Here is a 25,273-nt window from a genome sequence, read left to right as displayed (position 1 = left end):
GGCTTGACATACTCGACTAATCTTTGCCGAAGAATCTATTCTGGCATGTATATAAAACCTTTCCCTCCTCCAAGATCACCAGACATTTGACCACTTCTTTACATCTACATCAGTTCACCAACTCTACACACATACCTTTACCTAAAAGCCTTTGAAACTTCATTTCTACTTTATACTTTTTCCAATCTTCTTCTCTTCACTCGTCTCAATTTCATTTCTACCAATAAGTGTAAGAGGCAGACATTCTGTGAGTCCTCGAGACCAGGGTGTGTCACATGACTGGTCAGCTGACAGACCCTGCACGATGATCCTTCTGGTTGTTGTCAGGGGTATGTACTTCTCTACCCCTCTTCTGCTTAGAATCTAGATAGTTTGACAGTTTGAATGACAACGCATATTTGAATTTACAGGTTATGAGCCCGGTAGAGCTATTCTACAAAAACTAAATGGAATTACTAGATCACCGCGGTGACTAGTACGGCGAAAATCCTATTTTCAATTGACCGTGCTGACGCCGAGGCGCTGCACAACCGACAATCGAGACCATGTCCTAAGCACGCGATGCTAGAGCATCTGTCCGTGATGAATCACGCGACCAATTCAACACCGATAATGAGGCAGGTGCCTCCGATGTTGACGACCGCCTGTCAGAGGACGGGCAGTACGAGGATGCTGAGGGCGAAGATGGAGACGATGCGGCGGGTCTACGAGACCAGTTGGGCCAGGGCAATGACGCCCAGGCCGCGGAAGCACTGAAGGCCATGAAGAAGGACCTACAGAATGTTTACCGCACGCGATGTGAGCTGAAGAAGATGCGTCCTTCAGTTACACGGTTACCCTGTCATGCAGACCACGATATCGCACGTGGTACCCTCTCTGGCGCCTGTGGGTGTCAAGGGTGGTAGCATCACCACTGGAAGTGGCGTGGTGCGTTTTCTGTTGAGGGGCACTGTTGCTGTACAGTTGCTGCGCAGGGATGGCACGTTTGCGGACATTCGACTTACAACTGTTGCCTTGGTGCCCCAATTTGACATAAACATCATCAGTGGATTGGACCTCTATCGGAAGGGGGGACCCATTGATAAGTAAGGCCTGGTGGACAGGCAGGGCAAGCACATGGCTAAACTAGATGTCAACGAGCGGGGGTTTTACCTATACCTCAATGGTGTGCCTTGGCCTGTGGAGCCGACTGGCAAAATCAACACCGAGGCCCGCGAAGTGCTTGTTAAGATGAATGTCATACAGAAGGGGGGAGACACGACTTTCGTGACGGGTGAGCATGCTGAGTCGGCGGGAAAAGTGCTGCGCGGCTACTGAACGAGCTACAGCTGTCGCGCCTCCTGCACCAGCGGCTTGGACACCCTCATTTTGAAGCCTTGAAGAAGACGATTGAGGCCAGTGAGGGGAGTCTTATCCCGGTGAAGAAGCTCGTTGACCCTGACGACCCATGTATTTCATGTGAGTTGTCGAAGGCCAAAACCTTTAAGCCGAAGGATCGGCGGACGGATTTGGCCCAGTTCCCCGGCCAATTTGTCCATGCGGATGTGACAAAGGTCAAAGAGGAGGGGATCGGACAGCAGCGTTGGCTGGTTGTCATGTTGGACGAGTACTCAGGGCGTATTCACGCCGGCTCGTTCAGTTACAAGGGTGATTGCAATCGGTGCATCACCGACCAGTTGAAATGGTACCGCAACCAAACTGGTAGACAGTTGAAGAGAATCACTGTCGATAACGGCACAGATGTCAACATTCAGGAGTTGACTGCTTTTGTGCGTTCGGTCGGGGCTGACATTCGGACTTCCCCGACGTACTCACCGGCCCAGAATGGCCGCAGTGAGAGGACTGTCAAGGCTATGTTGGTGCGTATGCGTACGCTAATGATTCACCGGAACATTCCGTTGGCGCTGTGGCCCGAAATTGCCAAGTCAGTGGCCTACCTACACAATGTGGTGGTCAGTGTTGAGACTGGCATGTCCCCTTTGGCACGTTGGCACGTTGCCTTGCACGCAACCCCGTATGTGCATGACATTGGTCATATACGCACGTTGGGCTCGCGGTGCGTGGTGCGTATACCAGACGCGAAGCTGCTGCAATTGCGCACGAGTAAGTTGCAGGCCAAGGGTGAAGAAGGCATTTTGGTGGGCTACAGTGGCCATCACCTTTACCGCGTATGGGTGAAGGAGCGTAAGCAGGTTGTCACGTCAAATAGCTTACACATCTTTGAAGACCTGTCGAATGACGACGTTGACGTCATGAGATCTTGGCCGAAGGGTGTTTGGCGTAAGTCCAAGAAGTTGTCAGTTGAGACTGACGAGCGTGGTCACCTGGTTGACACGCAGGCATCCATTGAGGACATCCAGCTGGAGATGCCAGCTGAGAGCACCAACAAGGGAGGTGCAAGTGCTGAATTGACGACACTCGGTGATGTCAGTGGAATGCAAGACTTTTCTCCTGTGGAGAGTTCAGAGCGCCGAGGGCGCCCGCCAAAGGCACGACCGTTGCTGCCTATGACCCACGATGAGGTCCTGGCGATAATCGATCACGAAAGTGAGCAGGCTGAGTTGGCATCTTGGATGACTGACTATGCTGACCACGTGTGTGAGGTATACGCAGTGAAGCGTAGTACCAAGAAGATTCTACAGCAAGACCCTCATGTCTTTCCGACACTGAAGGCCGCCATGGATGGTGGCGAGGCTGGCGCCTGGCAAGACGCCATCGCTGTTGAAATCGACCAGCTGATTCAGATGGATGTGCTGGCGTTTGTCGAGCAGTTGCCAAAGGGCAAACGTGCTATCGACTTGAAGTGGGTACTTCAACGCAAGTTGGGTGCTCAGCTTGAAGAGGTAAAGAAGAAGGCTAGATTGGTGGCGCGTGGCTTCATGCAGCGCCTCGGGCTTGATTATGCCGAAACCAAAGCCTTTACCTCTGGCGCTGACAGTTGGCGTATGCTGTTAGCGTTGGCAGTTCTCATGGATTGGGTACTACGTCAACTTGACATTGTCGCTGCCTTCTTGTATGGCATCTTGAAGGAGGACATTTACGCACGCCAACCACCGATGATGAGTTGGTATTTCAGACGGCATCCAGAGAAGGCAAAGGCCTTGGGTTGGACGCCGACGGCCTTCATTTGGTTGCGCCGAGCACTGTACGGCCTCAAGCAGGCTGGCCGTCAGTGGCAACTGACTCTGTTTGAGGAGTTGCGAAGCCATGGCTACAAGGCCATGCAATGTGATCAGGCATCGTTGGTGGGCAACGGTGTTGTGGCCGTGTCACACGTGGATGACATGTTGTATGCCGGCGCTGAGTCAGCGGTTGATGCCTTTGAGAAGGCAGTCACCGGCAAATTCAAAACCAAGTTGCTTGGTCAGCCTGAATGGCTGTTGGGCATGGATGTTTTGTGCACAAGGGGGGAGGCTGGCGAGGCTGGCAACCGAGACCTCGAGGTCATTGTGTCACAGAAAACATACCTGCAGAGCATCCTTGAGAAGGAGGGCATGCTAAATGCCAACGCTGTGCTGACACCCATTGAGAAGAAGCTGACTTTGGGCGTGGAGGGCACAGACAAGGTGCTTGATGAGGATGGAAAGCTGCAGTATGGCAAACGAATGGGCAAGCTGAATTACCTTGCGACCATGACGCGGCCTGATTTGAGCTTTGCCATCTCACAACACAGCAAGTACTTGCAGGCGCCGTGTGAAAAGCATATGCAGACCTCAAAGCGTATGCTGCGGTACCTGGTTGACAAGGGTGACTGCGGACTGAGGTACCGTAGGCCAGAGGGTTGGACCAAGGGCCAACCTGTACCTATCATCGCATATGCTGATGCATCATTGCAGGATGAAGAGGTAAATGGCCACAGCTCGTGGGGATTTGTGGTGCTGATGGCAGGTGCGCCAGTCAGTTGGGCGTCTCGACGTCACAAGACCGCAATACCTTCGACGGCTGAGTCTGAGTACGTGGCTGCGTACGCCACCGGGCAACACCTACGGTGGATTGCCAATTTTGTTCACGAAGCTGGATTCGACAGTCAGATTCAGCTGTACGGTGACAATGAGGGCGCGTTGAAAATTGCTCACAGCAAGAACACAACGACAGCCGCTCGACACTTTATGATTAAAGTGCACACCTTCAGGGAGCAGGTGCGTGAAGGCTTTCTACGGTACGATTATGTTCACACAGCCAACCAGTTGGCCGACATATTTACCAAGGCGCTGCCAGCACCAGCATTTCAAAGGCTGGGTGGGCGCATGCTTCATGGCCCTGCCGACAAGAAGAAGAACGAGACAGCTGAGCCAGCTGCCGTTTGAGTCTGCGTGTAGAATGGGGGGAGTCGGTTGTTAGGCTGACTTGGCAGCAAATTAGGTAGTTAATGCAGTGGGTTCTGTTGGCTCGATACTCCCGAATGGGGGGAGTGTAAGAGGCAGACATTCTGTGAGTCCTCGAGACCAGGGTGTGTCACATGACTGGTCAGCTGACAGACCCTGCACGATGATCCTTCTGGTTGTTGTCAGGGGTATGTACTTCTCTACCCCTCTTCTGCTTAGAATCTAGATAGTTTGACAGTTTGAATGACAACGCATATTTGAATTTACAATAAGCAAACCAACAAAATGCAATACTGGACTGTTACCTTCCTACTCACTCTTGCTGGCACTGCTTTGGCACTGCCTGCTGTTGAGCCTGCTGTTGATATAGCCAATACTCATGGCAGCATTGTAGCCAGGGATTATAAAGACTGTTGCCGTTTTTTCAAAGCCTGCTTTTGCACAGAAACTGCTGATGGGGCTCAAATTGCTGTGGAAATGAAACATTGTAACAACGCACCCACCTGTGAGCGGTCATCATTGCCCCCGCAGTTCAGAGGATCTTCGTCTTAACCATGAGGCCGACTTCTCTGATGACATTATTTGGGTTGCCCTACACATGGACCCGGGTTTTCTAGTGTTCGACAGCCATAAAGCAGGCTCTGCATTATACTTTCTAGGTTCGCAGTTTTTCTTCGTCTTCTTTACGATTTTGATAAAATAAATAGTATTTGATCATAATTGAGATTGTCTTGTACTTAGTAAAACACATCACACCAAGTGCTTCAATAGTTGGATCTCGACAATATTCATCCAATTTACCAATATCACTACATCAAAGGACAGGTTGTGTAACTTTTGTAACTCTCTCTTAAGTTTTGCTTTTGTCTCAGCTTCAGTGATAGATTAACAAGACAAGGGTTCTCTGCATGAAAATTCCTTTAGTCTAGCCACACTGATCTTCCCAATAGTTTTATGGGTCGTTTGATAAGCTCTGGTATCTTAAATCATCTCACTGCATATTTTGCAATGCCTACATTGTTCGTCATGTAGGTCGGTCAGTCGTGTGAAGCTTCCCAGACTATCGCTCCTTCACAGTCTATCAGTAAGCTAAGTCAGGGTTACCAGGATTGCTGACCTTGATCCGGTTCGCCCAAACGTTAGGGTTAGTGTTAGACATCAAGGCCCAAGTGCTGTGCGCCTCCGTCTGCTTCATCTGTCGAGGCCCACACCCAGCACACTCCAAGAAGTGCCCCCTTCGCCAAAAGGGAACGTCTCCAGAAGAGAGACGGACAATCAAGAAGGCGCAGTAGAAGCTCATTGCGGAAAAGAAGAAGACCTGCCAAAAGGCCGGCAAACCAATGCAGAAGCAGGTTGTGGACTTGATGGAATGCACCGAGGCCCAGGAGGAAAGGCCAGAGGAAACAGCTGAAAGCCCGGAAATGGAAGAACAGCCAGAGGGTGAGGGGAATGCCCCGGTCGTAAATGCAGGCGACAAGAGAAAGGCCTCGGAGATAATCAGGGGCGATTTCACCTTCAGAGCACCTACTGCCCTCTAGGGCCTAAGAAAATCCACGCGAAAGAAGGCGCAGAAGGACAAACAGGCCAAAATCTAGTTTATAAATAGAGACAAAAAAACCCCTAGGAGGAAGCTGGAGGTTTGGCAGTTCAATACACACAAAGAACAGCGAAACCAACAGGCCCTGATAGAAGAGGCAGGTAGGAAAGGGGTAGACCTAGTATGTATACAAGAACCACACATTGCAGGTCTCCCAGGAGCACAAGCATCGGTCAGAGATCCAAGGTACAAACTCATGATCCCTCTGGGAGAGAGTGAAGACCCTCCAAGGGCTCTTACATACACCAAGAAAACACTGGCGGCCACGATAGTCCCTATCAATAGAGGCGGACACCAGGATGTGATGGTTGTGGAACTTGCGGGGCAGGGACTACACTTCGCGAACGTATACAATGCAAACCTAGGAGACCCAGAAAGTGGGATAACGTTGAAGAAGGCACAACAAAAAGTCAAGGACAGGAAAATGATACTCGTTGGAGATCTGAGTCTACATTCACAGCTGTGGGACAGCAAGAAGGAAGATTCAAGTGACTGCGATCAGATTCATGACTGGGTGGAACAGGAAGGAGTGACTTTGCTCAACGAGCCAGATGACAACACCTGCTTTTCTAATAAGTCGTCGGTAATTGATCTGGCCTTTGCCTCAGACTCGCTCCTTGACCAGAGCAATTGCACTACCAGAGTCTCGAAAAACCTCAACTGCGGGAGTGACCACCTCCCACTAGCAACGACAATCGGAAATGTAAAAGTGGACGACATAGTCAGGAGAATGGACGCGGAAGCGTTCAAGAAGGCATGCCCAAGGGAAGCTATCATGCTGGAGGGAAGGGAACCCACTAGAGAAGCAGAAATTGAGAGCTTTGCAGTCGACCTGACCAAAATGATGACGAAAGCACTCGACCGAGCAGCACCCAGAGCCCTGGGTAATGGCACGGGGAAAGGATGGTGGACACAACAATGCACAAAAGCCGTTAAGGAAATGAGGGTAGCCTGGGGAAGAACGAGAGAGGACGGCTGCAGAGATACAAGCTTTGAAGTGGACAAAGCAAAGGGACGACTCTTTCAAGCAACCATCTGCAAGGCAAAGAGGGATCAGTGGAGAAAGATGATAGAGGACCTGACAGAAGCGAAAGACGTGTTCAGGCTTGTCAACTGCTTGAAGGCACCGAAGTCAGACAATGGACTCCCGCCAACTGTGTACCAAGGCCGTCCAATATACTCTCCACAGGGAAAGGCAGAGGCGGTCTTGGACACACATACCCAGCCAGCCGAGAATGGAGTGCAAGGTATGGAGGAAGCCAACCCAAGGACGCAGCACTAGGAGCGCCCTACCCGGGAAAGAGTCAGGAAAGCAAATTTACACGCTGGGAACACTGTGCTGGGAGAAGACGGCATCCTAAACATAGCCTGGAAGACAGCATGGCCTTCCTTTGCTGGACACATAACAAAACTATTCGGCTTATGTATGGAGCTAGGATACCACCCCAAGACCTTTAAATCGGCAACAATGGTGGTGATCCCGAAACAAAAACCGTACAAGACCTCCTGGTCGCAAAGGCGACAATGTCACTGACGGCAGCAAGAAGGTGGAGGAACGAAGCCTTTAAAGCACACTTCCAACACTGGATGAAAGAAAACTGCCCGAAGATCAGACATCTCGGTGGAGCGCTGAACTGGCCGAGACCATATGACATCGGCTGGATGAAGGGGTTACACAGAGGTACAGTCGCCCGGATCCTGGCAGCGCGCTCCGCTTTGAAGAGTATCATGTGCAGCTCAACCACACGAATGCGGAAAAACGTTGCCCAGTCGCAGGGTGCGACCAAGCCAAGACCTTTAGCCATCCGTGGGAGTGTCTAGGCAATGAGAAGAAACTGTCCATGAGATTTGTACGAAAGCTCCTTACAGGAGACAAGAGCTGCAGATATCTGGCAGGAAAACTAGACCCTAGGTGGAGGGTATTCCGCATTGGGATGTGAGAGGGGACGACGCGGCGAGAAGGTGATTTCTCGGGAGAGGGAGTGTGAAGATACAAATTTGTTTTTCGTTGCTACTTTTCCTTTGAATTCGTTCTACGTTTTGTTCACTGTTTTGTTCTTTATTCCTTGTTTGATGTTTGGTGTTTGGTGTTTGGTTGTTTTCGTTCATTCGTTCATTCGTTCATTCCTTCCTTCTCTTTCTTTTTTTTTTTTTGCCTTTTGTACTTCAACCACGGTAGAGCGGGACGAGCAACAAGGTAACATGGGAGCAATTGCGCTTCACTCAGCAAAACTCTATAGTGAACCTTGCAGAGGTTAATTCTGTCCGGTAACCAGTCCGGCGTCGTTGGATTTCTGTGATTCCCGTAGACGTTAAATATATTCAAGTTCAAGTTCAAGTTCAACATAAGTAAACAGACATGCAGGAGAGGACACGCAACTGTAAACCTAAGTATATTTATCTCATGGTCGAAGTACTCGGAGCGAACGTGAACAGATGTCAATCAATGGATATCTGCAGTGCACAGACATCAAGTTATGTAGAATAGATCTTAAATGTTGAATCAGTTGAGGATTAAAGGGTTTAAGTCTATGCTACGTCCTGGAACTTGTTCTGTTATGAAATTAGGTTATCTATTAAGAGAACTAAGTTTTTACATGCTATTCAGGACAGGTAACCATATATAAATCGTGTGATTATCCGACATTCTACCGAATAGGGTCAGATTCTCCACAACATGTTCCTTTTGTTAATGTGATCCTGAATCCATGATAGGGGGTCAATCCTGTCACGTGTTCAGCCACAATAGGTTCGGATAAGTGGGGCACATATGGGGCGCCACTTAACATGTATACCGCGCCACGCAACAAGTCATGTTGCGTGGCGCACTGCACATGTTAAGTGGCGTCCCATACATACCCCGCTTCTTCAGCCACAAGAGGGGCATGCATGGGACGCCACTTAAAATGTATCGCGCCACGCAACACTGTATCCCGAACACAGACTATTCCGGTAACTGTATCATGAATACAAACTTCCCTTTAGTCAATGTCTCATGCAGATACACTATCCATTGTCAATATTCTATGACAAGAGCGTTTCCTATATATATCTCAATACGTATCGTCTTGAATACCCTCACATGGTGCCACAACAACACACGATTCAATCCAAACACACTTTTCGATCTATCATAAACTGAAAGAAACCCTGAGTTCAGCAACAGTCTCTTCCTCTCATCATCATTTTTACTCCGTTAAGCATCCATCTGCCCACTGTGGGCCTTTTGCCCATTCTCGAGCCTGAAAGCACGGGTTCATACCCACGCTGGAAAGGGACAGCTATGGGGTTTGCCGAAGACTACGGATTCGCCGACTATCTGCGTACTCCTCTTCGAACTGTCACCGAGTAGCAATACCTTTTGCTCCCAGACGGCCCTGCGAAAGCACTTCGAGCCATGCGATTTTTCCAAGCCTATCTACATGAGAAATTCGAGATCATGTACATCGAAGCCTACCCCAAGCTCAACGCCCGTCAAATTTTGCAAAACCTTGATAAACATTTTGGGACATCTTGTCACGGGCAGGCAGGAAGGTTCTATGAGACTAACCCAATAGCTCAAAGACGGGACAGGCAGGACAGGTAGACAGGGACGAGGACAGGCAGGACAGGATGTTCAGGATGGTAACAGATACCAGGACAGAAGACAGGGACAGGAAGTTCAGTATATTCAGGGTAGGAGACGAGGACGTTGCTTGGGGAGCAACATTCAGGTAACAGAGGGAGGTTCTATCTAGTCTATATATCTACACAGGTTGTAGTCGACAAGATCTACAGTGGGGTGTGAGGCTGGTAGCGGTGAGCGAGGCTCCAGCATCGAGCAGGACAGCAGTCATGCAGGGAACGCTAAAGTAGCGTGGGAACAGTGGTCATGCAGAAACGGTGGTCATGCGGACGACAGTATCATGCTATGACGGACGGTGGTTATGCAAAGGACGCTAGCGTGCTGTTACATCATGCAGGAACACTAGCGTACTGTAACGGTCATGCAGAAGACGCTAGCGTACCGTGACACATCTGGCTATGATGAACTTCTCAAAGCTGTAGAAAGCTTTGACATACTTTGGTCATCTGCTGACTCCATCCCACCCATCGAGTTCGCAAGAAGGCTCACCAATCTTTTTGGGCTCTTCTCTTTCCTGAAAGCACCCGCCGACACAAAGTTCACCCTTGCACTACTGGGTAACAAAATCGGAAAGAGAAACCTGGAATGGCTCAGCAAGGCCCGAAGTCTTTTCTACGAGAAGAAACCCGAAGAGTGGATGACCCCTCCTGAGATGGTACGACACATCAGCGGAAACCTGGGAAGCCCAACTTATGCTATCGAAACCCGTAATACCACTCCCGTTGCAATGGCCACCGTCAAGCAAGACGACAAAAAGAAAAAGAAGAAGGAAGGAAACTGCCCTCGTCACTCCAAGGGTGTTCATGACGACGAAGAATGCCGAGAGCACCCCGATAAAAAGAAAGCAACCGAACCCTCTAAAGCTGTGACAATCGGACGATCATCTGGAACTGCTCTCTTCACCTCCGTCCTATGTCCTATCCTCAATCGAAGGGGATCCCGTTCATCCCGACCTTTGGTTCGTCGACTCCTGTGCTTCCTTCCACATGGCAGGAAACAGGAGCCTCCTCGCCAATTTCAAACCAATCGAACGTATACCCATGGAAGGATCAGGAGGCATGCTGTATACACTAGGTGTAGGCAGTATCACGATCAACACCAGAACGTCCACAGGAACAAAAGTCCTGCTTACACTGGAAGACGTCCGACTCGTTCAAGGGCTCAGCAAGAATTTGATCTCCACATCACAACTGTGGCAGAATGGAGGAGTACACCTTGACCAACGGGTTCTTGCACTGAAGGGCCCACACTCTGAAGGGGAACTCGCCATTGTGCGTCCACTTGGAGGCGTTTACCACATTCTGGGCTTTGCTGAAGTTCAGCCAGAACCATCAGCACTCGCCACCACTGCCCAAAACAGACCTCAGCCGATAGAGAGATCAAGCACCGCTCCAACAAAACTGAGTCTCTGGCACCGCCGTCTGGGACACATTTCTCCGTCCTACATTCAGAAGGCAGTGTCTCGAGCCAAGGGACTGGACATATCGGATGCCGACGTGAAATCAGGTGACAAGTGCACCCCGTGCTGGACGGCAAATCCGGCCAAACAGACTTACGCCACAGCTTCTGAAACTCGCACACAGAAGATAGGCGACCGGATCCACGCAGACCTCATCGGACCCATCACCCCAGCGTCGTCAGAAGGATACCGCTACGTTCTTCTGATCATCGACGATGCAACGCGACACGTATGGACAAAACTTCTTGTCACCAAGCAAGCAGACAATGTCCCGAACACCTACTGAATCTGATAAAAACACGCTTCGATGGTCGTATCAGAGCCTTTCACGTCGACGGGGGCACGGAATTCAAGTCTCTTTTAAAAACCTTGGAACAGTAAGGGACAGAAGTGCGGATAACACCGCCCTACTCCCCAAGCTCCAACAGTTTAGCTGAACGATGGAAGACACATGGTGTAGTCCTTCGCCGAAGTCTGTCGCGTGGCGGTAGCAAGGGATAAGAGTGGCGTCGCGTGGCTGCAGCCAAGGGCATGTCAATGCCAAACACGTGACCACTGGGTCCGGGCCATCCAAGTCCCAACCCTAGGTCACGTGACCCACGTTTACTATATATTCTGTTGTGACATATGTCTATTTCATTCGAATTGATTGAGGACTAAGTTCTAAATCTCTTCACAACATCGTGCGCCACGTATCTACATAACATGTTTACCCGACGTTATTCCGAGTGGAGCTGGAATCTCCACAACATTCCCCCAGATACGGCGTCATTCGGAATATTCAGCTTGGTCGGAAATTGGACGGATGTTTATGTCTGACCGAAAATTGTTGAACTTTTGGACGCTTAGAGGCTTCGTGAGTCCATCTGCTAGCATCTTGTCGGTTGTAACATATTCCAGTTTTATTTTGCCTTCACGTATCCAGTCCTTGATGGCGTGAAACTGTACGTCGATGTGCTTGGTTCTGGAACTCGCACCTAAGTTCTTCGCAATCTTTAGGGCCGCTTGGTTGTCGCCATATATTAGAGTGTCTTCTCTGATTTTAATGGTTTGGGCGGCTTGTTCTAAGTTGTTTTCGAATTTTAGTGTTTCCAGACACCATTTCACCAGTCTGCGTATCCAGATTCCTTCCTTTGCGCAAGGGGTGAAGCCAACGTATTCCGATTCCGTGGTAGATGTTGCTACACTTCGTTGTTTCTGTGATTTCCATTGGATCGGTCCACCTGCTAGCAAAAATATCATGCCAGATATTGACTTCCTGTCTTTGGAGTTGGCATAGTCGGCGTCTGAGTATCCGACTAGAAAATCGTCCATTCCCCCAAGACGTGACGGGTCAAATTCAATGCCTAGGGAGGCAGTGTCTCTGAGGTATCTTGCCACACGTTTTGCTGCGTCCAGGTGCCTTTCCGCAGGGTCCGAAATGTGTTGTGATAGGTAAGATGTAGCAAACGAAATGTCTGGCCTGGTCATGACACTCGGGTACATGAGTGTGCCAATAAGGGACTGGTAAGCTCCCTTGTCCGCCGCTTTTTCTTCAGGGCGTTTAGGCTCTAATGTTTCCCACGAGCTGATCGGAGCACCGATCGGTCTTGATCGGTTGGCTGCCATGTCAAGTTCTATGGCCATCTTCTCAATGTATTTCGTTTGAGTTAGCCACATCTTCCTTTTCTCCCTGTTCCGGGTGATCTCCATCCCTAGAAATGACCTTAGTTCCCCCATGTCCTTGATTCCGATTGTGCGAGCGATTCCTGCTATAAGGTCATTTATCTTTGATTCACTCGATCCTGCGACCGCGATGTCGTCAACGTATATCAAGATCATGGTTCCCCCATTTGGGTCCACCATTATGCATTCATCTTCTGCACATGGGATTAGTCCAAGTCTAGATAGGCATGCTACTATCTTGTTGCGCCATGCATATGATGCTTGTCTGAGTCCATACAGAGCTTTGTTCAGTTTCCATGCCACCCCTTTCTTCTGCAGCGGTGGGGGTGGGATCAAATACACGACTTCTTCTATTTTGGCTTGCGCGAATGCATTGGTAGCATCCACTTTTCGACATTTCAGATCTAACGCACATACAATGGCGAAGAAAATCCTAGTTGTCGCTGGTTTAGGAGTCGGTGCATATGTCTCATGGAAATCGATGCCTTGTATCTGTCTGAACCCTTGTGCTACCAACCTGGCTTTGAGTTTCTCAGGTTGTCCATCAGTGCTTGGCTTGGTCTTGAAGATGAACTTCGTGTTGACTAGTTTCATGCCTTTCTTGATTGGCACTTCTGTCCATGTGTTGAACCCTTGCAGGGTCTCTATTTCGATGTTAATGGCTTTTCGCCATCCTGATGCATTTGTTGGGTGGTTGATTGCCTCTTCGTAGCTTTCTGGATCGCGTTGGGCCATCCTTGCGATCATGGCTCGGATTCGCTTTGTCATGGGGTTTGACTCGTTGTCGTCTTCTTCTTGGATGTGGAAGTAGGGCCTTTTTAACATTCCCCTGGTGTATAAATCCTGGATTGTCTGGTTTATCCTATTCTGAACCGTTTCAGGAGTTTCCTTGATTGTCGTTTGAAGTTCTTGTCCCTGTTCTGATGCTGGTGCGATTCTCTCGTGGCTTTCGGTGTTCATGTCCGTCTCCATATCAGGTTCATCGCTAGTGTTGTCTTTCTCATGTGGTGTTTCGATTTCGTCACGAATTTCCACAATTTCTTGCTGTATCTCTGGTGTGTCGACTTGACATTGTTCCTTCACAACCTCTTCCTGGTCCATGATTTCCATGTGTTGTTCAGGAATGAGTGTGTTTCTTTCCCCCATTTGAGTATCAGCTTCTATCAGGAACTGTGGTTGGTTACTCGTTTCAGTCGGTTCAAGTAGGGTTCCCCCTGGTGTATCATGGAAAAACTTTAGTGACTCAGTAATGACAGGTTTCCCTTTTTCAATGTCCCAGATTGTGTATCTTCCAAGAACGTTTTCATCAATTGACAGCAATATTCCGTCCTTGCCTCGGGATCTGAATTTGTTCCCTTGTCCAGCTTCGGTTTTCTTGCTGTGGTCTTTGTGAAAGATGACTTTGCAGCCCCATCTGTGGATGTGCATTATGCTTGGGGCTATGCTGTAGAACATCTCGAACGGTGACTTTTTGCCTTTGATGTCTGCTCTATTTGCTAGATATGCTGCATGGACAGCTGCATATGGCCAGAATCTTGTGGGCATAGATGAGTCTACGAGTAATGTGCGGATTGAATCATTTATCGTCCTGATTGCTCGTTCAGCTACTCCATTTTGGCTCGATGTTCCTGGGATCGTGAACTGTGCCTCAGATCCGAACTTGCTCTTCCACTCTAGAGTCAATTTCTTGAGTTCAGGGGCGTTGTCTGTTCTGAAGGCTTTGATGGTTTTACCCATCTTGAGTTCTATTTGTCTCTTCCACTCGTTCAGGATGTTTGCGATTTCTCTCCTGTTCTGAATGGCGATGACCCACTTGTATTTTGATGCATCGTCTACCAATATGATGTAGTATTTGGCCATGTTTAGTCCAATGGGATGGTTGCCTGATACGTCCATGTGGATTAAGTCGAGAGGTTCCTGGGCTGCGAGAGTGTGGGAGTGTCCATTTGTTTTGGTGATCTTCCCTTCGGTGCATGATTGACATTGATATCCCAGTGGCTTCGGGTCGATCTGTATGTAGTTCTTGTCCGCCGATTGGTTTCTCATTTGTCTCATTCTATGTTCGCCTGCATGACCGAATTTCTCATGTGCCTCCTGGTACGTCATGTGGGCTTCCATCTGTTTGTCAATTCCGGTGTATGGCAATGTATAAAGATTGCCAGTTTCATCAAAGTAGGTCCGTCGTGAACCTTTGCTGATGTATGCACCTTCTTCTTCTGCTACGACTTTGATTCCTTGTTTGCAAATTCTTTTGACGGAAAGTAGATTTTGATTTAATCCATCGACAAAGTATACTTCAGTAACTACCGAGAACCCTCCCACATTGATCTTGGCATAACCCAACGTTCTGGTCTCCAGTTGGAGTCCACCCCAATAGACCGGAATCGGATCTATGTTTTTGGGTCTGTGGATTTTTGTTAGATCACCTGTGAGGTTGTCTGTGCTGCCACTGTCTACGATCCAGTAGCTTGGGGTTCTCGTACCTGTTGCTGTCTTTTCTACAATGGATGCATTAGATCGAATAATCTTGTCCGATTGCTTCTTCTTGGTGTGGCATTCATCTTCGGTGTGGCCAAACTTTTTGCACCAGTCGCATTTTGGTCCTTCTCGTCTTCTGTCCCGTCGGGCCTTGGATGCTGATTCGTTTGGCGTGTTACTTGGATTGCCTTTTAACACGCTTTCCAAGTCACAGTCGATCTTTTCCATCACATCTTTCCAGTACCCCGAGGGTTGGTTGACGTGTTTGTTAAACACGTTTGCGATGTGCTTTGGCATCAGCAGCACCCATTGCCTGATGACTAGTCTTGCCAAAAAATTGTCCGACTTCGGTTCAGTCGAGAGGCTCTCCATTCCTTGGTAGTTTGAGATTTTCTTTCTCAAATAGTACCATCTGAATGTTGCTTTGTCACCAGTCTTCCACTCCCTGCCCAGGTCATCATCAAGGTCGGCGAAGATACAGTTGCTGCGGTGGTTGCTGCCTTGATTGTATATTCCTTTGAGCAAGGTCCAACATTCTTTGGCGTTTTCCGCGTCGCAGACGAGTTTCTTGTCATCCTCGGTAAGGCCGGCTCGTATTATTGCCATCGCATTTGCTTCGTCCATGGAGTGTTGTCGCGATGACTTCTCAATCTGCATCGCCTCCTTGAAGTCGGTTTCTTCTAGTCCCTCAAATAGGTGAAGAAGATCGTATCCTCGGAGGTTTCTGATTGTCTGCCGTGACCACTTCTCCCAGTTTATGTTGTCTAGTTTCTGGAGATCCTGGAAGATAAGGTTACCGGATAGGTTGATCGCCTTCTCCGAAATGGATTTTTGTTCATCATTTGCGAGTTTTGCGACCAGCGTCTCGAGGATTTTGGCAATGTTGTCCATTTCAGATGGCTGGGGAGCGGGTTTCTCGTTAGTGCTCATGGTGTTTATTTGGTTGAGTGAATCTGATGAGTGGTATTAATCAAAGATAGAATTGAAATTAAAAGAAAATAAGAATAAGAAATGTTCGCGCTTTAAATGCAGATGTTTGATTATAGATGGAGTTTTTTTTTTTTTTTTTTGAATTGGATTGAATTGATATGTGTTTTCGGTTGTGGTATCAAATGTTCTCTGGTCGTATAGATTTATATCGATGTTTTCAATATGTGAATCTTGATAGAGGTCTTTTCGTATTTGATGTATTGTTGCTTTCTTGGAGGTTCTCTAAACTGTTGAAAGCACCGGGCTCATAACCTGTTGTGACATATGTCTATTTCATTCGAATTGATTGAGGACTAAGTTCTAAATCTCTTCACAACATCGTGCGCCACGTATCTACATAACATGTTTACCCGACGTTATTCCGAGTGGAGCTGGAATCTCCACAACATATTCCATTGTGCCACCGACGATTCACAAGTAGATAGAAAACTTAAGAGAGGATCAAGTTTAATACCAAAGAATAAAGTCAAAGGCTCGCCGACCAGGATCAATGGCGCTCCGAGCAGCTACTAATCTCCGACACACCGCAAAGTCCTCTCCCAGATCCGATGAACACGTCAAACTTCGCCTTCGCACTATCTACCATTTCCTCTGGTCTAAACACCTATCGCCAGGTCATGAAAACCGATAACTCGACCCTCTGACAGGAAGCTTGCGATCAAGAGATGAACGTTCACCTTCAGATTCCTACATTCAGTTACAGGATTCTCCCTCCGAGGGCGACGGTCCTGCCGTCGCGATGGGTACTCCAAACGAAAGAAACTCCCGGCCAACCGCTCCGCTTCAAAGCACGATGGGTGGTTTGTGGTAACTTCCAACTAGCGACCGAATTTGAGACCTTCTCTGCAGTCACAAGTACTGATACACTTAGAACGATCCTGGCTATTGAAACCATTAACAAATGGAATATTCGGCAGGCTGATGTCACAACAGCTTTTTTACACGGCAAACTCGATTCTAGTGAGAACGTATATGTCCGTCTTCCCGACGGATATCGAATTAGCACTGACTGCTAGCTAGCAGAAGATTCAGTTTAATGGATCATCGAGTTTAATACCAAACACAAGGTTATGAGCCCGCGCTACGCAGCAACATACATTCTTTTCTGAAAACAACACAGTTATGTCAGCTCCGCGCCGATCAGCAAGACTGAACTCTGATCAAGGAACAATGTATCCTTCCCAGGAAACCCCTGCCCTCGAGCAGGACCCCATCACCTCCACGCAGGCATACCCATCTGCCCACGCGCAGGCACATCCTGTCCACGAGCAGGAACCCAAATCCAAACAAGAACAACACGATGGCCTTTCCCCAAGTGCCATGCTGATGATAAGCCCGAAGGACTTGCTGGAGATGTTCCACAAGTTCACCACAACGACACAAACCCAGGACGCACCCAACCCGAAGGAGCTCACAGTGGCACAGCTCCTGCAGAAAGGATGGTCTCTTGCGTTGAGACCAGAGAAGGTGCTGGAATCAAAGCACACATGGCCTACCTGGCACTCCACCGTCCAGTCTTCACTAAAGGAAATCGGACTCATGCCGGAAGACGTTGATGGCCTCCCAGAAGAGACGAAACTTCGCATCATCCGGGTAGTGAAGGACAACATATCACTACGTCTGCAGCAGCATGTGTTAGCGTGTGAATCCTTCACGCTAATGATCGAACAACTCCAAACCCTGACTATCGGAGAGCTGAAGGACCCAAGTGTCCAGGTGGAACGGGAGTTGTGTACCCTACGACTCAAACCAGGCGAAAACCTCCTCGAGTTCCTCGAAAGGTTCCAGCTGCTACTTGCCAGAGCGTCTGCAACTGGTCTCAACCTACGAGACACAACGAAGACAAACTACCTGATGGCGGTAGTAGGCGAACACTTTGTGTCCCTGAGACCACATGTCGAACCCATGCACAAGTTCTCCGCCATTTTCAGCCTGCTCCAATCCGAGGCGGAGTCACCTGAATATAGACGACCACCCATTCCCCGATCAAACCCCCGGTCAACACCCAGGACCCCCAAGTCAAACACGGGAAAGCAACGATCGGGGTGTTGGAACTGCGATGTCGTGGGACACCACTCCAGTAAGTGTCCCGAGAAACGTGACAACGACAAGATAAAGAGCAAGGCAGACGAGCACAAGGCTCAGAAAAGAAATGGCTCATCAGCCAACACCCGACAGAGCAGCAGAAGCGTCGCCGTTTCAGCTGCAGAGTCTGAGGAAGATGAAGGTATGCAAGACAATAACCAAGAACCCGAGATCCCATGCACATTCACTGTTTCCATCTGCACAAACACCGATGACCCGAACAAGCACAAACTGACCACAACGTACGACAAATCAATGAGTCGCTGGTTGGCAGACAGTGGTGCGAACACACACGCTGTCAAGGATCTGGATGAGTTTGTTCCGGGCTCGGTGGTGGATGTGAGGATAGGGGTGAAAACGGGGAACGGGAGACTGATAGCTAGAAAAAGGGGGAATGTCGCGTTATATGTACCAGGTACGACTACAACAATGCTTCTCCATGTTGAAAGTAGAGCTCACCAGAAAGTACTGGAAAGTTCCAGCAAGTCCCAGAAGAGTGGAGACTGTGGCGTCAAGAGGGGCCAGATCTAGGCACCTACCCTGAGGTACAGATATAAAAGGGGCTGGAATCTCTCAACTGCAGAGTACTTGAGAGGAGATAATAACAAACAACTTTTCTTAATAGGTCAATCCTTTATTCAACAGGTTATGGGCCCGGTGCACTAAACCCAAGTGCACATTGCTATTTCACTTACCCAACTACGCCTCTAGTACCACGGCTACTATCACGATGAGTGGTGCGGTACAGATGAGAGTTACACTCGACGGAGCCAACTGGCTCGAATGGAAGGTAGAGCTGCTGAAGCTCCTCAACACGGAAGGACTTATCCATGTAGTCCTAAACTCGGATGCAGAGGAACTACCGTCCTCTGACGATACATTGAAAACAGCCCGCATCATGGTCACAGGGCTGAACGGAAACTGGGCCCAACAGACCAATTGGTGTCAGGAGCCGGCTGTAGCATTCGAAACGCTGCGAGAAGAATCGAGTCGGTTCTTGGGCGCCAAGAAGAAGGAGGCAGTCAATGCCATCCTCAATCCGACTTACAATGGCAACGTGTGCGATTTGTGAGATCAACTACGCGGACATCGCGACCTCCTCCTGGAATTTGAGAAGGTAGAAGCACAGTCCATCACCAAAGACCAGGACTTGCTCCAACGCATGGCACAGGCCCTTCCCCAGTACCTCAAAGACCGCGTTGAGTTCGGACTTTTGCGGCAAGACACCACCTCTAAGATACTGGGGGACATGATTGATGCCGAGGTGGACCATCAGGTGGCACAGGCACCACCTCAGGAACACCGTGCAGCCGCGACCACATCTCAGGCGGCACCAAGGAAGAAGAAGAAGACACGAAACTGCTTCGCCTGCCTTCAACCAGGCCATAAGCGAGCGGACTGCCCGCTCTTTGCCCAGTTCATGCAGTTCCAGCAGAGTGAGTTGCCCCAAGCCTCCATGGTTGTTGACAGTGGTGCGACCCATCACATGAGCAAGTCACTGACACGCTTTCGAAAACAGACCTACAAAGTAGGGAGAGGTGTCACGGTACGCTAGCGTCTTCTGCATGACTGTTACAGTACGCTAGTGTTCCTGCATGATGTAACAGCACGCTAGCGTCCTTTGCATAACCACCGTCCGTCATAGCATGATACTGTCGTCCGCATGACCACTGTTCCCACGCTACTTTAGCGTTCCCTGCATGACTGCTGTCCTGCTCGATGCTGGAGCCTCGCTCACCGCTACCAGCCTCACACCCCACTGTAGATCTTGTCGACTACAACCTGTGTAGATATATAGACTAGATAGAACCTCCCTCTGTTACCTGAATGTTGCTCCCCAAGCAACGTCCTCGTCTCCTACCCTGAATATACTGAACTTCCTGTCCCTGTCTTCTGTCCTGGTATCTGTTACCATCCTGAACATCCTGTCCTGCCTGTCCTCGTCCCTGTCTACCTGTCCTGCCTGTCCTGTCTTTGAGCTATTGGGTTAGTCTCATAGAACCTTCCTGCCTGCCCGTGACAAGAGGGGCAATTCAAACCGCGACTAAAAGAACTGAATGGGTAGGCCAGGGCGAAGTAGACGTAGCAGATGGTACCAACAGGAAGCTGGTTGTCCCCAATGTTTTACACGTCCCAGAACTCAATGATGACCTACTCTCAGTGTCAAAACTATGTGACCAAGGACTCACTGGGAATGTCGACGCGGAGAAATTCACTTTCCAAGATAGCTCAGGAAAGACAGTCCCTGAACACGACTCAGGAAAGACTAATTGGGAAAACGAGGGCATACTTGGTGGAGACTACGACAGAACAACATCAAGAAGACAGTGACGAAGCGCCCGAAATAGACGCAGACGAAGAGATATTAGTTCCACACGACCACGGTTTCTCTCATGGAAAGTTCGCACATCTGGCGGAGGGATCCATCAAAGAAAGATATCTGCAAACGGGCCGGCGCTCACCCTCCCATGACAATGGCAAAATGTCGCGCATGCTCGCAAACTAAAATGACGAAACGAATGCCGAATACAAGTCAACATACGCCCTCCCGTTCCCTAGAACTTGTCCATGTAGACATCGCAGGAAAGTTTGGCTCGCCAGCCCTTGACAAGTCACTCTATTCTCTGGTTATCGTTGACGCATACTCAAGCACGTGCTGGGTGTATGGACTGCGAACTCGTAATGAGGCACCACAGGTGTTGCGTGATTGGCGGGCAGAAGCCGAGAACAGAAGCGGACAAAGACTGGGAGCCATAAGAACAGACAACGCCCCGGCAGGGCGAATCTGATCCTGAAGCACCAAGCATCGCACACTTCCGAGTTATTGGCTCTAGAGCAGTGGTGACACTGTCAGATCAGGACGTAGTCAAGATGAAGATTCCCAAGATCACACCAAGAGGCGTTGAGGGGATTCTATTAAGCTACGAAGGTGTTATAGGCTGGGCGCCTATGAGAAGGTCGAGCAAGGGTACAGGAAAGGATCACGTGAAAGGGAGACGTGTCCTTGGCAAATCCTCACAACACTTAAAGGGAGGAATACTCGAGCTTTTAGTTCTTTTCTTCTTTTCCTTCTCTCCTTAGTTTCTTTGATAATAAAACGCTTTAAGGTATATTTCTTGAGACATCAACATCTAGCACCAGCAACAGAAGGCACACACATGTACGTCGTATTCACACCATCACTGAACAAGGTTGTCAAGACACAAAATGTGCGCATCCTAGAAGACGTTGTCAACCCGAATAAGGTGACACTGGTTTCACGCCCTCAAAGAACACTCCGGCCAACAGCTCTATCGGTCTTCACTAAGTCGGCTACACCAAGGCAAGCACTGGCAGCCAGTGAGAAGTGGAGGGTGGCGATTGACAAGGAGATTGAAAATATGCTAGAATATGTCAGAACATGACTGCAGACATGGAGGAAAGAACACGTAATCATAAACCCAAGTATAAATATCGCATAGTCGAAGTACTCAGGGGTTGACGAAGGAGAGAGTGAGGAATCAATACAAGCAATTCTACAACAGAATATGACGTCTTCGAGTTCGTCAAAGCTCCTTGTTGCGGGCTGTGCGCCCACATGCCGACGTCGCAGGGGGTGCATTGACAATTGACGATCCATGGATGACAGCCAGCAAGGGATGATGGAAAATTCAGTTGAATGAAAGCAGGGAATACAAATAGCACACAAGGCACTTGGTTTTAGATTTCTTATTTCTTTCTTCTTTAGATTTCTTCAAATAAAACGTCTTACGGTATTTTCTCTGAGCACTCAGAATTAAGCACCGGCAACACTCCTGAGGGCCGATCCCTGATTCCAATGAAGTGGGTGTTCAAGGTCAAGCTGGATGGAAAATACAAAGCAAGGCTTGTGGCACGTGGAGACAAGCAGAAGGAGGGCATCGACTACAACAAGACGTTTGCATCGACAGCCCACACTGACAGCTGGAGGATCCTCATGGCATGTGCCGTGGTAACTGGCAGAGTGGTGAGACAAGCAGACATAACAGCTGCATACCTGCATGGCATCGTACAGGAAGATGTGTATGTTAAACCACCAGTAGAACTGCGGGACCACTTTGAACGAGTCCCTGAAGATATTTATCGAATTAGCACTGACCGCTAGCTAGCGGAAGATTCAGTTTAAGAGATTCTCGAGTTACAAGACAAATAATATTCACTGCTGTAGCCTTGTGTTACCTTGTTTCCCCACACGTAGTTCCCAGCTCCTTGTTTCCCACAAACTACTTCTGCCTGCCAACACTACTGTAGATATATCTTGTAGCATGCCTCACTCGTTCGTGTCTCCTGAATGTTGCTTCTTAAGCAATTTTCTTGTCTTCTGCCTGTTCTATGCCTTTGTCTGTTAAAGACTAGCTTTCTGAATATGTTCTGTTACTTTGTAGCCTCGTCCCTGTCTACTTATTCCACATGCCCATGGCAGGATATGGTATTCTGAGAGTGCCAACCAAGGCTTAAAGGCCTACACTGAGGCTGCTTTTGGTGACCATCTCGATCGTAGAAGCACTTCTGGCTACCCGTTCAAACTTGCGGGCTCCCCGGTTTCTTGGAGAACTGTCGAACAGACTATCCAAGCAGGAGCCACGGCCGATGCTGAATACATCGCAGCTACTTTAGCCACCAAACAGGCTCGATTTCTCCGCAATCTTTTAGGCGAGTTAGCCACTCGAAAAATCGCGAATCTACAACAGCCTTTGTTTCTACACTGTGACCGCACGAACGCCATAGCGAACATGAACCGTCCAGAAATCACGAAGCGATCGTTACGCATCGACGCCGCCTATCATTTTGTTCACGACGCAGTTCAACAAGGATGGATCAAACGAGTACACGTCGGTACACAAGACATGGCTGCTGATGGTTTGACTAAAGCCCTAGTGAAAATAAAGCGTGCAGATTTCACTCGACTTCTCAGCCTGACTGACTCTGAGGTTAAAAAGGGCGCGTCAGTAACCTAAGTCAGGGTTACCAAGATTGCTGACCCAGTTCGCCCAAACGTTAGGGTTAGTATCAGACATAGGCGGTCATCTTCCAAGGCTCATGTGCCTGATCTAGAACATGGTAGTGATGGGTATATAAACCGGCTGAGATCCGCTCGTCAGACTAGACTTGGATAGATACAGGAAAACATCAATAATCACTTATTGCTTCCTCCTTTTCTGCGCAGGACACTCAGTACGTCCTCCTATTATTTACTTTTAGAACAGACCAGTAAGCAGAACACTTCCTAATACCACTCACATTCAGTATTCCATTACGATAAAATAATAATAAGAAATATACTTGGATTAATGACAGCCAGATTTGCCAAGTGGCTGTACATCTTCTAAACGGGTTCTTCCATTATAGCCTGTCTTCCCACAATTGCTACAGTGCTGAATGCCTGCCGCAGTCCACTTCGACTGACCGCCATTCTGTTGCATTTCTTGAGCCAGCTGCCAATCAACATCGTTTTGAGCGAGAGTCTCTTGGGAATTACCTATAGTGAGTGCTCCTCCTTGCCATACGTATGACTATTTGGCTCTCCGGCGTTTGCCAAGTGTCTCATTTGCTACTGTAGTGACTTGTCTTGTTCACATAAAAGGACTACCTCATGGATTATTGCATGTGTCCCCAATGCGAAACGGTCTATAGCGTGATAAATTGGGGTCAGAGAGCGTCCTTGACGATGGGGAATTCGAGTATTGAAATAGGCGGACTGTGAGAGGACTTGCGTCGTGTTGTGATTTCAAAGAGACCCAAGTGTCAGGCCCCCTGGGAAGACACCCACTTGGTGTTGGAGCCTGTAACTTGATATCAAGCTTTCACAAGACTGCCTGAGGGTCATGAGGCACAAGTCGTAGGCGTGATTGAAATAAGTCTTGAACTTTGGTTATCGCTGGAGAAATGTGAAGCCCAGTGCTGCCTAGCATGTCCCACATTCTATTGCGTGACGAGGAGGTCGGCTATTTCCTTGGCACCACTGGGCCAGGGGGAAAATCCTCGCAAATCTAGGTCAAAAATAAACTTGACTGGAGTCTCTTCTCTGAATGGAGTGAATCACATGGAGTTGGCGCGAATATCCTGTCGAGGGTGGCTTGCCTTCATTTTGGTGTATAAGGTGCAACGGCTGACCGTTGTAGGTTTTAGGGTCCAGGGTCACATGACAATCTGACCTTGACCCCGCCCTGAGATAGACTCACGAAGCGCCAGCTTCGGAAGTCTGCCACAGAGTTTGCTTCCTTCTTCATCAAGGTTTGAGAATCATAAGAATCGCCATGCATTTCTAGGATAGCTATACGTACGAGACCCACGTATCGATATGCATCAACGTGAGTGATTATAGCGTTCTGTTTACTGTGGTCAATAGCTGCAGGGTTACAACTGCCCTATCATGGACGCAGGCGTGACGCCCACAACGTGTAGATCTTGGTGGACGCTCAAACACTAAGTTTTGGGTTTTATTTGATACCAGTAACAGCAAGAACGGGATTAGCTTCTTTAGAATTTCAAGATATTATTGGTGGCTTGAGTAGAGTGGTTTGAAAGAGGGAATTGTGAAAGTCTGGGTGCCGTGTTCCACTCACTGGTTTGTTCCACGCATTGGGGTAAATTACGTTATCCTATAGCTAGGCCGGCCCCACTAGGCGCACACCACAGGGCTCAATAGGGCCACAGGTACCTGTGTCTACAAACCACAAAGCACCAAGAGAGGGGGCCATACAGCGAATGGGGGGAGCACATGAAGCCATTGCCGTAGTGTGCGCGTTGTAGGGGTCAGGTAGGTCTAGGCGACAATGCTGAGGCACCTAGATGGTAATTGCTGGTCTTGAGATAAGAATTGATGGATTGATGGACTTTTAAGTAATGATAATAGAGCTTTTTCAGGTCGGAAGACTCTGAATTTAACCAAAGGTGCAAGCCCAACACAGGTCAGTGCTGTGATTGATGCGACCTAGAGTGTTACCTCTAGGGCAACATGAAAAGTAGAGTATTAGACGATAAGCATATATATCTGAAGTAATGAGGGCGGATTGGATTCCCTGAGTATA

At 48.8% G+C, this 25,273-nt stretch overlaps 6 protein-coding genes across 6 annotated transcripts; 5 read left to right on the top strand and 1 right to left on the bottom strand.

Moving 5' to 3' along the window:
• Positions 1 to 304: 304 nt before the first annotated feature.
• Positions 305 to 4,307, top strand: HOO65_050460 (Copia protease; the record flags this gene model as incomplete). The annotated part of the gene is made up of 4 exons (XM_071003101.1): positions 305 to 329; positions 556 to 782; positions 850 to 927; positions 1,329 to 4,307. The coding sequence occupies 4 exons, from the start codon at positions 305 to 307 to the stop codon at positions 4,305 to 4,307; spliced, it is 3,309 nt and encodes a 1,102-aa protein (XP_070858519.1).
• Positions 4,308 to 5,665: 1,358 nt separating this feature from the next.
• HOO65_050459 (Endonuclease/Exonuclease/phosphatase family protein) lies at positions 5,666 to 7,204 on the top strand (the record flags this gene model as incomplete). Its single annotated transcript, XM_071003345.1, has 3 exons — positions 5,666 to 5,785; positions 5,993 to 6,023; positions 6,072 to 7,204. The coding sequence occupies 3 exons, from the start codon at positions 5,666 to 5,668 to the stop codon at positions 7,202 to 7,204; spliced, it is 1,284 nt and encodes a 427-aa protein (XP_070858518.1).
• A 2,001-nt stretch (positions 7,205 to 9,205) lies between these two features.
• Positions 9,206 to 11,292, top strand: HOO65_050458 (uncharacterized protein; the record flags this gene model as incomplete). The annotated part of the gene is made up of 5 exons (XM_071003255.1): positions 9,206 to 9,270; positions 9,480 to 9,635; positions 9,684 to 9,720; positions 9,915 to 10,579; positions 10,632 to 11,292. 5 exons carry the CDS (start codon positions 9,206 to 9,208, stop codon positions 11,290 to 11,292), a joined length of 1,584 nt encoding a protein of 527 aa, XP_070858517.1.
• Positions 11,293 to 11,774: 482 nt separating this feature from the next.
• Positions 11,775 to 16,079, bottom strand: HOO65_050457 (Retrovirus-related Pol polyprotein from transposon TNT 1-94; the record flags this gene model as incomplete). The annotated part of the gene is made up of 1 exon (XM_071000898.1): positions 11,775 to 16,079. The coding sequence occupies one exon, from the start codon at positions 16,077 to 16,079 to the stop codon at positions 11,775 to 11,777; it is 4,305 nt and encodes a 1,434-aa protein (XP_070858516.1).
• Positions 16,080 to 17,261: 1,182 nt separating this feature from the next.
• Positions 17,262 to 19,823, top strand: HOO65_050456 (uncharacterized protein; the record flags this gene model as incomplete). The annotated part of the gene is made up of 4 exons (XM_071003195.1): positions 17,262 to 18,563; positions 18,850 to 19,281; positions 19,342 to 19,752; positions 19,803 to 19,823. The coding sequence occupies 4 exons, from the start codon at positions 17,262 to 17,264 to the stop codon at positions 19,821 to 19,823; spliced, it is 2,166 nt and encodes a 721-aa protein (XP_070858515.1).
• A 1,559-nt stretch (positions 19,824 to 21,382) lies between these two features.
• Positions 21,383 to 23,200, top strand: HOO65_050455 (uncharacterized protein; the record flags this gene model as incomplete). The annotated part of the gene is made up of 3 exons (XM_071003290.1): positions 21,383 to 21,616; positions 21,952 to 22,194; positions 22,628 to 23,200. 3 exons carry the CDS (start codon positions 21,383 to 21,385, stop codon positions 23,198 to 23,200), a joined length of 1,050 nt encoding a protein of 349 aa, XP_070858514.1.
• Between the last annotated feature and the right edge of the window lie 2,073 nt (positions 23,201 to 25,273).

The sequence above is a fragment of the Ceratocystis lukuohia genome (genome assembly GCF_044167205.1).
Source record: "Ceratocystis lukuohia strain C4212 chromosome Unknown Supercontig5_pilon, whole genome shotgun sequence".
In the NCBI taxonomy this organism is placed as follows: Eukaryota; Fungi; Ascomycota; class Sordariomycetes; order Microascales; family Ceratocystidaceae; genus Ceratocystis; species Ceratocystis lukuohia.
This window is presented reverse-complemented; position numbering and strand designations above follow the sequence as displayed.